At 45.1% G+C, this 14,834-nt stretch overlaps 1 protein-coding gene across 1 annotated transcript in view; it reads right to left on the bottom strand.

Moving 5' to 3' along the window:
• Positions 1–14,834, bottom strand: part of LOC128692823 (rifampicin phosphotransferase) — a 240,021-nt gene that overhangs the window by 81,308 nt on the left and 143,879 nt on the right. Inside the window, exon 20 of the mRNA XM_070092185.1 lies at positions 12,200–12,281. Within this exon, the coding sequence (XP_069948286.1) occupies positions 12,200–12,281 (82 nt within the window). The remainder of the gene's footprint in view (positions 1–12,199; positions 12,282–14,834) is intronic.

Here is a 14,834-nt window from a genome sequence, read left to right as displayed (position 1 = left end):
AAGCGGTACAATTATTCAAGTGGATGTATTATGCAGACATAGATTTTGTACATATCATGGATATTACTTGTAACCATGGTATAGGGTTTTTTTTTTTTGCTAGGTAGTTCCAGTGTGTTTTGCTAACATTATATGTCTTACTTGGTCTGTATTCTAGGAATGGGTGAAAGGGGTTTTATTTTCACACGGAATACTGATGTGTGCATCTAATATCGTATTTGGTTGGACGACAGACATGTTAATGCTTTCGCAATTTCATTTATATTTGATGTATGGATTTTAATAAATATAAAAAAACTACATGAAAATCCCCCGGAATTCTATCCCAACCCGGCGATTTCCCCATTGACTGACCCCGAACGGCCTGGGATACCTCCTCCTCCGTTATACAACCCTCTACGATCACTATCCACGTCCCTCACATTTGCCACCATACCATGCAGTAAGGCCTCCCTTGCCTCCTGATTCCCCTCTCTACCAATCTATTTCTGTTCAAACCAATTATCCGCATAGTTCCCCATACTTTCAGTAGTATAGAGTCTTTGTCCCTTACGGTATCCTGTCAAGTCCTCATCGACCACCAAAGACATCACCGTCGTCGCCTTGCGTCACAACCTGAAACTTCGAAGAACTCTGACAGAGGGCTTATCCCCCCATAGCACTTCCTCTATCCCTGCCCACAGCTTCAACGCCTGAAAGTTCTCATTCTGAATATCCTGTAATTAATTCCTAAGACACCGTAACAATCTCGCACCCTCAAGATACCTCTGCTTTCCGTATTTGTAGGACGCATCATCCTTCCCTAACCTACTGTAAAAACCCTTTATTGCTAACTTCACTTGTAAATTCCACAACACTGTCAATTTCTTTTCCTCCATCCCACAACCTATCCCACCACAACCCGAAAGTCTCCAATGCCTCTAAACCCTTCAACACCCTAACATTTAATTTCCAGTAACTGGGGAAAACTCGAACAGCACCTTCCCATTCTAGAGCCACCAGCACTCCCTGGTGATCTGAGAATCCCAGGTCCACGCAGTCTACCCTCCCACTGCATATTAAACCAGTGATATACACCCTGTCCAATCGCGCGGCATAACCTCTTCGACAAAAAGTGTATTCAACATTCCACCCCTCACCACGTCAACAACACCAATCGCCCGCAGAACCTCCCATAAAATCCCTAAGTTACACCCCCCTCCTCTCGGTTCTACATCCTTTCCCCTGATAACAATTCCAATCTCCGGCAATCACGGAAACTAATGGTAGGCCCCTTAGAAAATATACTAAATACTCACGCACAAAATCCTCCTTCACCCGTCTATTGGAAGTCGCTGGCATATACACACCTACAAAACCTACCTGTATGTGCCCCCATGTTCCCACTACACGCACGACCCGACCCCCACCGCCCCATTCTCACACCGACAGCTTAAAAGGGCTGGTCTCCCTTATTCCTACCACAACCCCAACTTTGATATTGTCTGAGTTCCCCCCGTAACATGTATACCCTTGCGAGACGAGATTGGAGAAATGAATTACATAGTAGGTACAGTTCAGTCAGGAGAACACAAGGTAGTCATTGCAGTAATGTATAGCCCACCACAGAACTGCAGGAGGCCATTAGAGGAATATGATGAGTGCAACAGAGCAATGGTGGACACTCTAGCTGAGGTGGCAAGAAGGGCCCACTCAAGTAGAGCAAAGTTACTGGTCATGGGCGACTTCAATCACAGGGAGATTGATTGGGAAAACCTGGAGCCAAATGGGGGTCCTGAAACATGGAGAGCCAAGATGATGGATGTGGTGCTGGCAAATCTCATGCACCAACATGTTAGGGATACTACCAGAGAGAGAGAGAGGAGGATGAACCAGCAAGACTGGACCTCATGTTCACCCTGAGTAGCTCAGACATTGAGCATATCACATATGAAAGGCCCCTTGGAGCTAGTGACCACGTAGTTATGAGCTTTGAATACATCGTGGAGCTAAAAGTGGAGAGGGTAACAGGAGTAGAAAGGGAAAAACTAAACTATAAAATGGGACTCTACACAGGAATGAGGACCTTCCTGCAGGAGGTTCAGTGGGAACACGAGTTGGTAGGAAAATCAGTAAACGAAATGATTGACTTTGTAACAACAAAATGCAAGGAGGCAGAGGAAAGGTTTGTTCCCAAGGGTAACAGAAATAATGGGAAGGTCAGAATGAGCCCTTGGTTTACCCACAGGTGCAGGGAGGCAAAAACTAAGTGCTCTAGAGAATGGAAAAAGTACAGAAGGCAAAGGACTCAGGAGAATAAAGAGATTAGTCGACGAGCCAGAAACGAGTATGCACAGATAAGGAGGGAGGTGCAGCGGCAGTATGAAAATGACATAGCATCGAAAGTCAAGTCTGACAACAGTCAAGGACCAGGTAATTAGGCTGAAGAAAGAAGGTGGGGAGCTCACAAGAAACGACCAGGAGGTATGTGAGGAGCTCAACATGAGATTTCAGGAAGTATTTACAGTGGAGGCTGAAGGGACTACGGGAAGACAAAACAGTGGGGTATAGCAACAAGGGATATACCAACAAGTGTTGGATGAATTACACACAACTGAGGAGGAGGTGGAGAAGCTCCTAAGTGACCTTGATACCTCAGAGGCGGTGGGACCGGACATCTCTCCGTGGGTCCTTAGAGAGGGAGCAGGGACACTACATGTGCCACTAACCAAAATCTTCAACACTTCCCTTGAAACTGGGCAACTACCTGAAGTATGGAAGAAGGCAAATGTAGTCCCCATCTTTAAGAAGGGAGACAGAAATGAAGCACTAAATTATATACCAGTGTCACTGACATGCAAAGTCTTGGAAAAGATTATCAGGAGGAGAGTGGTGGAGCACCTGGAGCGGAACAAGATTATAAACGACAGCCAGCATGGATTCATGGAAGGTAAATCCTGTGTCTCAAACCTACTAGAGTTTTATGACAAGGTAACTGAAGTAAGAAATGAGAGGGAGGGGTGGGTTGATTGCATTTTCTTGGGCTGCAAGAAGGCCTTTGACACAGTTCCTTACAAGAGATTAGTACAGAAGCTAGAGGAACAGGCACGTATAACAGGAAGGGCACTGCAATGGATCAGAGAATACCTAACAGGGAGGCAACAGCAAGTCGTGGTCCGTGATGAGGTATCACAGTGGGCGCCAGTGACGAGCGGGGTCCCACAGGGGTCAGTCCTGGGACCAGTGCTATTCTTGGTATATGTGAACGACATGACGGAAGGGATAGACCCAGAAGTGTCCGTTTGCAGATGACGTGAAGTTAATGAGGAGAATTAAATCAGATGCAGACCAAACAGGTCTACAAAGAGACCTGGACAGGCTGTATGTGTGGTCCAGAAACTGGCTCCTCGAATTTAACCCCACCAAATGCAAAGTCATGAAGATTGGAGGAGGGCAAAGAAGACCGCAGACAGAGTATAGGCTAGGTGGCCAAAAGCTGCAAACCTCACTCAAGGAGAAAGACCTAGGAGTGAGTATAATACCGAGTACATCGCCACAAGCACACATTAACCAGATAACTGCTGCGGCATATGGGCGCTTGGCAAACCTGAGAATATCGTTCGGTACCTCAGCAAGGAATCGTTCAAGACTTTATACACTGTGTACGTCAGGCCCATACTGGAGTACGCAGCACCAGTTTGGAACCCACACCTGGTCAAACACGCCAAGAAATTAGAGAAAGAGCAAAGGTTTGCAACAAGGCTAGTTCCAGAGCTAAGGGGAATGTCCTATGAAGAAAGGTTAAGGGAAATCAGTCTGACAACACTGGAGGACAGGAGGGTCAGGGGAAACATGATAACGACATACAAAATACTGTGTGGAATAGACAAGGTGGACAGAGACAGGATGTTCCAGAAATGGGATATGGAAGTTGAAGACTAAGATGAGTCAAAGGGATGTTAGGAAGTATTTCTTCATTCATAGAGTAGTTAGGAAGTGGAATAGTCTGGCAAGCGATGCAGTGGAGGCAGGAACTATACATAGTTTTAAGACGAGGTATGATAAAGCTCATGGAGCAGGGGGAGAGAGGACCTACTAGCGGTCGGTGAAGAGGCGGGGCCAGGAGCTGAGTCTCGACCCCTGCAACCACAATTAGGTTAGTACAATTAGGTGAGTGCACGCAACTCACTGCCACACCTAAAACTGTGCTCTTGTATAAAGAATACAGTGTGGCATGCAAAGAGTATGTAACCTATATTCGGCGCATGTACACACCCTCATTTAAAGGCTATCTCCACCAACCAGCGAACCAGGGGACTGAGGGTTGACGATGGGGCCCCATCGTTCAACCAGTACCCAGGTTCCAGCCAATGAGAAGATGGTTTTGGCAATCGCAGAGGTTATGTGGGTACCACTCTCCTGTCTGCCCTTGTCATTCCCATTCTAGAGCTGGTTGAAGCACGGTCTGCTCTCTAGTGGCTTCTATTCTGCCTTGCTTACCGTGGAGTGCACTAATACCTATTGCTGTACATAGTGTATATAGTGTACATACTTCTGTTCTAAATTGGTGAAGGATAATATAAGTCAAAAGTTTTCTGCTGTGTTTATTTTGCTCCCTTTACACCCAGGATAACAGGCCTTTGGGACTCCTGGATTGTAATATACAGCAACATCCAAACGTCGTAGTGAGACCTCCACCCATCGCCTCTTGACCTCTGTACGGAGGCTGTTAACATTTATCGTATTGCACTTGAAGACAACGGCTGGGTTTTATCATTTCGCTTCCCTGTTGCTGTCAAACCCGACCTGGACTTTCCACTAGTGCTCCTAGCTGACTTTCCACCGCTCCCACCTAATTTTCCCAAGGGAGCCCCCTTGTCACCTTTGACCACATCTGCCCAATCCATTTTGCATGACCGTTGTCCCGGAGTCAATACATCGTCCTTCACGGGTGCACTGGGCCTCCTACGGGAAGCCCCCTCGTAATCCATGTTCCCATCACCATCTTCCTTGTGCACCTCTACATCCGCTTCCACCACTGACTTATGGGGCACACGCCTTCCCTCTGCACCCACATGACACACAAGAACAGTCTCCACCACAGGCGAAGTCACTGTTGTAGTCAGTAAATCCATCGGTGATGGGCTATCGAGGATCCCTTTAATGTCCTCAAAACTGGGCAACACTAATGGTGGGCTCACCACCTCTTCCACCAGAGGTGACGCACCCTCGACACCACCAACTTTGTCGTCCTCTGATGCCGGTGGCAACGTCGAGACGATCTCCTCCGATGCCTCCACCACTTCGCTCCACTTCTCATTTTCAGGTAGAACCTACAGAACGTTATCCACTACCGATATGGCATCCCTTGGGGATTGCACGCACTCTTCCATCACGACACTAGATGCAGCCTCAGGTTGTTCTGTCCGCTGCCGCTCCCTCCGTTGCTCGCATGCCACGGCCATATGTCCAGGGCCACCGCATAGGCGGCACGTCCGTACCTGCCCTGGGTAGGTGACGTAAATTTGCGTCCTGAACGCCACCGTCACATAAGAGGGTATAGGATGCCTCAGTCATTTTCAGGGTAAATGACCCCTCTAACATACCAGGGTAAAATCCTTGGTACCATCGCCCCGAAGGCGAATCCATGTATAATGGGCCGATATGTCACATAGGCACACCTCCAGGCTAGCGTTGACGACGATGCGCCGTTCTTGATACGTATCCACAACCTTCTCGTAGATATCAGGCGACACAAATTTCACAAAGATTCTTGCGGTACCATTCAGGGATATCCCGTACGAATCCTCGCTAGAGATCCCATAAGTATCTCTGATTACGAGAGGTAGAATGACTTCAGCTTTGCTCGGATGTACCGCACCTTTTAACAATTCCAAACAGACGGTGTTTACTCTCCTCCGGTATTCCGCCATTTTGAAGAAAACAAAACTTCAGCAACCAGACACCAGGGGTCACTTGCCGCTCACCCTGCATCCACCCTTACTGGCAGCTAGGCGAGGAATACCTATGTTGGAAAATTGAACACTCCCTTGGTTTACCTATCGCTGCCCACGGCTTAATAGACCTCACTGAACTATGTCAGTTTTATTTTTTATCCTTTAACAGACCTTTTCTAATAGACCTTTGTGAACCTTGATAAGGAAGATTTTGAAGATGAAAGTCTCCATCATCCAGAGCTCCTTCACTGACCTTCACTATGTGGACGACATATTGGTAATTATACCAAGATCACTTGATGTCTCAGCCCTCTAAGGTAAACTCAACAAAGTTAAACCTTCTAAAACAGTTTACGCTTTAGGAGGAAACCAACAAAACATTCGTAAACTTCTACCAATCAGCACCACCCTCGAAATTTCATAAGGTGTCGCATACCGTGAGGGAAAAGTTCAACAGATAGGAGTAGCGAGCGAATATATGGTGACGATAGTTTGATTGGCAGTCTGCTTGTTAAGGCAGGGTCAGTGTCTAGCTCCCGCTATCCCCCATCCCCTTTCTCCACACTGAAAGGTGACGTGTAGGACTCCGACCAAATGGATAATCCTGTTTTCATGGACATATTGGTTAAAACCTTCACTTTCACCTAATTTTGAGACTTAGTTCATCCTGCCTTGACTTTCATGTTTAAAAATCTTGCCTTTAAATCCTCATCATTCTTTTAAATGCTTTACACTTATCATGGAGAGTGATTTATCAAGCAGTGGTTAACTTTTGTCTCTTCCTAGCATGGACTGCCAGCTAGGGTCATCAGGCGACTACAGAGAAAGTTTGAAGGAGAGGACCAAACCAAGTTATGAGACGTCACCCACGATCTACTTACCTTCATTGTAGCTACACCCAGGCAGCTACCCCTCATCCCTGCAGTGGTGAAAGACCTGCATTCCTATCATCTTGATGGATCATTCAAAGCTAGACATACTGTTACTGAATAGTCGTGGGGCATAACTTACCAGCTGTGATCCCCCTACATCATCAGCAATGGCTACAATTTCTACAATGCGCTGTGTCAACAACATCGACATGATATACAATTCCAACTGTACATATTAGCATTGATTTCAATTATCATTTTTATATTTCATTTTTCTTTCAAATAGGATAAAAGCTCATGTTTACGTGTTTTACATTTTTAATTCTTACAAAGTGTTTATATTTGTATGTCATTGTTATTTTCTCTATTATATATTTTCCTAAGGAGGAGCCAGCCTTGGTAATACTAACATAAGATCTTACAGGGGTGAGTAAGTCTTCACACATACGGAATAACCATACCACCGTCAGCTCAGATACCACCGTCAGCTCAGATACCACCGTCAGCTCAGATACCACCATCAGATCAGATACCACCGTCAGCTCAGATACCACCGTCAGCTCAGATACCACCGTCAGCTCAGATACCACCGTCAGCTCAGATACCACCGTCAGCTCAGATACCACCGTCTGCTCAGATACCACCGTCAACTCAGATACCACCGTCAGCTCAGATACCACCGTCAGCTCAGATACTACCGTCAGATCAGATACCACCGTCAGATCAGATACCACCGTCAGCTCAGATACCACCGTCAGCTCAGATACCACCGTCAGATCAGATACCACCGTCAGCTCAGATACCACCGTCAGCTCAGATACCACCGTCAGCTCAGATACCACCGTCAGATCAGATACCACCGTCAGATCAGATACCACCGTCAGCTCAGATACCACCGTCAGCTCAGATACCACCGTCAGATCAGATACCACCGTCAGATCAGATACCACCGTCAGCTCAGATACCACCGTCAGCTCAGATACCACCGTCAGATCAGATACCACCGTCAGCTCAGATACCACCGTCAGCTCAGATACCACCGTCAGCTCAGATACCACCGTCTGCTCAGATACCACCGTCAACTCAGATACCACCGTCAGCTCAGATACCACCGTCAGCTCAGATACTACCGTCAGATCAGATACCACCGTCAGATCAGATACCACCGTCAGATCAGATACCACCGTCAGATCAGATACCACCGTCAGATCAGATACCACAGTCAGATCAGATACCACCGTCAGATCAGATACCACCGTCAGCTCAGATACTACCGTCAGATCAGATACCACCGTCAGATCAGATACCACCGTCAGATCAGATACCACCGTCACCTCAGATACCACCGTCAGATCAGATACCACAGTCAGATCAGATACCACCGTCACCTCAGATACCACCGTCAGATCAGATACCACCGTCAGATCAGATACCACCGTCACCTCAGATACCACCGTCAGATCAGATACCACAGTCAGATCAGATACCACCGTCAGCTCAGATACTACCGTCAGATCAGATACCACCGTCAGATCAGATACCACCGTCAGATCAGATACCACCGTCAAATCAGATACCACCGTCACCTCAGATACCACCGTCAGATCAGATACCACCGTCAGATCAGATACCACCGTCAGCTCAGATACTACCGTCAGATCAGATACCACCGTCAGATCAGATACCACCGTCAGATCAGATACCACCGTCAGATCAGATACCACCGTCACCTCAGATACCACCGTCAGATCAGATACCACAGTCAGATCAGATACCACCGTCACCTCAGATACCACCGTCAGATCAGATACCACCGTCAGATCAGATACCACCGTCACCTCAGATACCACCGTCAGATCAGATACCACAGTCAGATCAGATACCACCGTCAGCTCAGATACTACCGTCAGATCAGATACCACCGTCAGATCAGATACCACCGTCAGATCAGATACCACCGTCAGATCAGATACCACCGTCAGCTCAGATACTACCGTCAGATCAGATACCACCGTCAGATCAGATACCACCGTCAGATCAGATACCACCGTCAGATCAGATACCACCGTCACCTCAGATACCACCGTCAGATCAGATACCACAGTCAGATCAGATACCACCATCACCTCAGATACCACCGTCAGATCAGATACCACCGTCAGATCAGATACCACCGTCACCTCAGATACCACCGTCAGATCAGATACCACAGTCAGATCAGATACCACCGTCAGCTCAGATACTACCGTCAGATCAGATACCACCGTCAGATCAGATACCACCGTCAGATCAGATACCACCGTCAGATCAGATACCACCGTCAGCTCAGATACTACCGTCAGATCAGATACCACCGTCAGATCAGATACCACCGTCAGATCAGATACCACTGTCAGATCAGATACCACCGTCACCTCAGATACCACCGTCAGATCAGATACCACCGTCAGATCAGATACCACCGTCAGATCAGATACCACAGTCAGATCAGATACCACCGTCAGCTCAGATACCACCGTCACCTCAGACACCACCGTCAGATCAGATACCACCGTCAGCTCAGATACCACCGTCACCTCAGACACCACCGTCAGATCAGATACCACAGTCAGATCAGATACCACCGTCAGATCAGATACCACAGAAGAGGAAGCTGAAGACTCTCAAGAACTCATTTCCAAAAATAATCTCCAAGTCTTCTGTTACAGGAAACTTAGCATAGTCACAATTGTCTCTACTGCCACCAAGACGTCACTAGATAGAAACACCATTATAATTTAGTTTCTGCAGGATAATAATAATAATAAAACTAAGCGCTAAACCGGAAGGTTCATACAGTGTTGCAGGGAGGAATGTATTAACGGATATATAAATGGAAGTGAGTAGGGAAGGAGGGAGAGGGAAGATTGTGCATAGGTAAGGGTTAGTGAGGGTAGAGAATCCAAAAAGTAAAATAAAATCTAAGTTGATATAATAAGACAGTTTCTGCTAAAAAGTCAAAATCTACACCCAAGATGGGACTTTCTGTGAGGTCAGTTGTGTGTTTAGGCAGTGGAAACGTCGAAAGTTAATTCTAGGCGCCCACTGATACACTGAATAATCACTTAAGATATGGTGAACTGATAATGCAATATAACAATTCTTGCATAGCAGTGCGAGACATTTTTCTCATGAGATCTAGGCGAGAAGTGTATGGCCGATATGTAGGTGGGAGAGTACAGTTTTCTGAACACATCAACAGTGGTAAGATGGCCAGAGACCATACGTGGTTTAACAGAAAGCAATTTATTGTGGACCAACTTCGACAACCGTAGATGCCAACGGCCGTGAAGTTGTCGGGAGGTCAGTTCAGTTGTGACATGGACCCCGGCTCCTTGAACACCTTACTGATGAACCAGGTGCTTCAGTTCCTTCAATACTCTGGTGATGGACCAGGTTCTTCAGCTCCAACACCCTGGTGATGGACCAGGTGCTTCAATTCCTTCAACACCCTGGTGATGGACAGGTGTTTCAGCTCTTTCAACACCCTGATGGACCAGATGCTTCAGTTTCTTCAACACCCTGGTGATGGACCAGCTAATTCAGCTCCTTCAACACCCTGGTGATGCACCAGGTGCTTCAACTCAACACCCTGGTGATAAACCAGGTGCTTCACCTCCTTCAACACCCCGTTGATGGACCAGGTGCTTCAGTTCCTTTAACATCCTGGTGATGGACCAGGTGCTTCAGTTCCTTCAACATCCTGGTGATGGACCAGATGCTTCAGTTTCTTCAACACCCTGGTGATGGACCAGGTGCTTCAACTCCTTCAATATTCTGGTGATGGATCAGGTGCTTCAACTCCTTCAATATTCTGGTGATGGACCAGGTGCTTCAGCTCCTTCAATACTCTGGTGATGTACCAGGTGCTTCATCTCAACACCCTGGTGATAAACCAGGTGCTTCACCTCCTTCAACACCCCGTTGATGTACCAGGTGCTTCAGTTCCTTCAATACTCTGGTGATGTACCAGGTCCTTCAGCTCCTTCAACACCCTTCTGATGGACCAGGTGCTTCAGCTCCTTCAACACCCTGGTAATGTGATGAATGGTTTGAAAAACCGACAAGTTGAAGATTGAGACACTTATGCAGCATATGAGAATCTTTATTCAGGAAACGTTTCGCCACACAGTGGCTTCATCAGTCCAATACAATCAGTCCTCTTTGTATTGGACTGATGAAGCCACTGTGTGGCGAAACGTTTCCTGAATAAAGATTCTCATATGCTGCATAAGTGTCTCAATCTTCACCCTGGTAATGGACCAGGTGCTTCAGCTCCTTCAAAACTCTGATGATGGACCAGGTGCTTCAGCTACTTCAATACTCTGGTGATGGACCAGATGCTTCAGCACCTTTAACACCCTGGTGATGGACCAGGTACTTCATCTACTTCAACCTGCTGATTAACCAGGTGCTTCAGCTCAACACCCTGGTGATGAACCAGGTGCTTCAGCACCTTCAACACTCTGGTGATGGACCAGGTGCTTCAGGTCCTTTAACATCCTGATGAACTAGGTGATTCAGCTCCTTCAAAACTCTGGTGATGGACCAGGTGCTTCAGCTCCTTCAAAACTCTGGTGATGGACCAGGTGCTTCAACTCCTTCAACACACTGCTGATGGACCAGGTGCTTCAACTCCTTCAACACACTGCTGATGGACCAGGTGCTTCAACTCCTTCAACACACTGCTGATGGACCAGGTGCTTCGTGACCCGAGCCTAATTTCCCCATTGGAGTGAATGTTAATACGATTAACCTGTTTCAGACCCTTACGAACTGTATGTAAATATTGTTTTAAGATTTTTAAGCATGAAAATAGTTAATTATCCCATAGTATAAACAGTGTAATATTAAGCTAAATATAAAAACCTTGAATAACACAGAAAACTAACACTGCAAGAGTACGTTCTAGACCCCTACGAACCGCTCGCTGTAAATAATTTGACCGAAAAGCTCTGCATGACGAGTGACTTTCATTATAGTGTGTCACTGATGTCAGCTATGTAAGTTGTACGTGTACTTGTAAATTAAAGATTATCATTGTTATCATTATTATTAATTTATTACTATGATTATTGTGTTTATTATTATTATTATTTATTATTATTATTATTATTATTATTATTGTTTTATTATTATTATTATTATTATTATTTTATTATTATTATGATTATTGTTTTTATTATTATTATTATGATTATTGTTTTTATTATTATTATTATTGTTTTATTATGATTATTGTTTTTATTATTATTATTATTATTATTATTATTATTATTATTATTATTATAAGGGTTGCTGGCCTAAGCAAGGTTTAAGTCGTGGTGGTTTACCTCGTGAAGTGTGACTCACCTTTTCCTTCAGCCAGGAGAAGAAGAGCAATACACTGGGTGCTGGAGCTCACTTTGCTGGTGATGATGTGTGTCTTGCTCACCTGAGGTACACAGCACTCACTCAGAATTTCACATAAAACTCGGCTTAATATGAGTTAGTACACAAATATCCCGCACGTCGGAGAGAGGAGCTTACGACGACGTTTCGGTCCGAATTGGACCATCTTAGTCCTGGCTTTGTCTCTGTAGATGCCTTCCTTACCCATTACATTGTGAAATGTTTCAAACTTCAGAACACCCATGACTTAACCTGATTCCTTTTTTCTCCTTCTCCCTCTTCCCCTTTCCTTTTTCCCTCTTCTTTGGGTTTTCTTTTTTTCTGCTTTGGGTGTTTGGTTATTTTTTATTCCCCTCCCCTGTGTTTTTGTTCCTACCCTTTGTTGCCCCAAGCTGTCCTGCAGTGCCCCTCTTACTTGGTCTTTGACTGACTCCACTACTTCTATTACTACTACTACCACTACCTCTCTACTTCCTTTCCTACTACCTCTCTCGTCCCATCTCTCTCTGCTGGCCCATATACACTGCTTCCTCTTTCTGTTAGTGTGACTTTGTAAATGGTCCTAGTCGGATCGAACGTCGTCGTCAGCTCCTCTCTCCTATGTGCGGGTTATTGTATTGTTCCAGTCACGGTACTGTGCCTTTTAGTCATAAGTTTGTAACAATGAAGGAGTGTTCCAGAAAGCCTACCAGCTCATGCTAGGCAGGTCCTGCTCACATCCAGCCATTTACATTCGTGGAACAAGCGAAGACACTCTTGGTACAAGTGAACACACTCATGGTACAAGTGAGCATACGGTACAAGTGAACACACTCGTGGTATAAGTGAACACAATTGTACAAGCGAACACATTCATTGTACAGCACATACAGTGAACCAGTAACACATACAGTGAACCAGTAACACATAGAGTGAACCAGTAACATATACAGTGAGCCAGTAACACATACACTCAACTAGTAACACATACAGTGAGCCAATAACACATACACTCAACTAGTAACACATACACTGAACCAGTAACACATACAGTGAACCAGTAACACATACAGTGAACCAGTAACATATACAGTGAACCAGTAACACATACAGTGAGCCAGTAACACATACACTCAACTAGTAACACATACAGTGAGCCAATAACACATACACTCAACTAGTAACACATACACTGAACCAGTAACACATACAGTGAACCAGTAACACATACAGTGAACCAGTAACATATACAGTGAACCAGTAACACATACAGTGAGCCAGTAACACATACACTCAACTAGTAACACATACAGTGAGCCAATAACACATACACTCAACTAGTAACACATACACTGAACCAGTAACACATACAGTGAACCAGTAACACATACAGTGAACCAGTAACATATACAGTGAACCAGTAACACATACACTCAACTAGTAACACATACAGTGAGCCAGTAACACATACACTCAACTAGTAACACATACAGTGAGCCAATAACACATACACTCAACTAGTAACACATACACTGAACCAGTAACACATACATTGAACCAGTAACACATACACTCAACTAGTAACACATACACTGAACCAGCAACACATACACTGAACCAGTAACACATACACTGAACCAGTAACACATACACTGAGCCAGTAACACATACACTGAACCAGTAACACATACACTGAGCCAGTAATGCATACAGTGAACCAGTAACACATACACTGAGCCAGTAACACATACAGTGAACCAGTAACACATACACTGAACCAGTAATGCATACAGTGAACCAGTAACACATACAGTGAACCAGTAACACATACACTGAACCAGTAATGCATACAGTGAACCAGTAACACATACAGTGAACCAGTAACACATACACTGAACCAGTAACACATACAGTGAACCAGTAACACATACAGTGAACCAGTAACACATACACTGAACCAGTAACACATACAGTGAACCAGTAACACATACACTGAACCAGTAACACATACAGTGAACCAGTAACACATACAGTGAACCAGTAACACATACACTGAACCAGTAACACATACACAGAACCAGTAACACATACAGTGAACCAGTAGCACATACACAGAACCAGTAACACATACACTGAACCAGTAACACATACACTGAACCAGTAACACATACACTGAGCCAGTAACACATACACTGAACCAGTAGCACATACACTGAACCAGTAACACATACACTGAACCAGTAACACATACAATGAACCAGTAACACATACAGTGAACCAGTAACACCTACACTGAACCAGTAACACATACACTGAGCCAGTAACACATACAGTGAACCAGTAACACATACAGTGAACCAGTAACACATACACTGAGCCAGTAACACAGACAATGAACCAGTAACACATACACTGAACCAGTAACACATACAGTGAACCAGTAACACAAACAGTGAACCAGTAACACATACAGTGAACCAGTAACACATACAGTGAACCAGTAACACATACACTGAACCAGTAGCACATACACAGAACCAGTAACACATACACTGAACCAGTAACACATACACTGAACCAGTAACACATACACTGAACCAGTAACACATACACTGAA

Source organism: Cherax quadricarinatus, chromosome 38 (genome assembly GCF_038502225.1).
Source record: "Cherax quadricarinatus isolate ZL_2023a chromosome 38, ASM3850222v1, whole genome shotgun sequence".
Lineage (NCBI taxonomy): Eukaryota > Metazoa > Arthropoda > Malacostraca > Decapoda > Parastacidae > Cherax > Cherax quadricarinatus.
The sequence above is the reverse complement of the archived record's forward strand: the minus strand, read 5'-3'. Positions and strand labels throughout refer to the sequence as shown.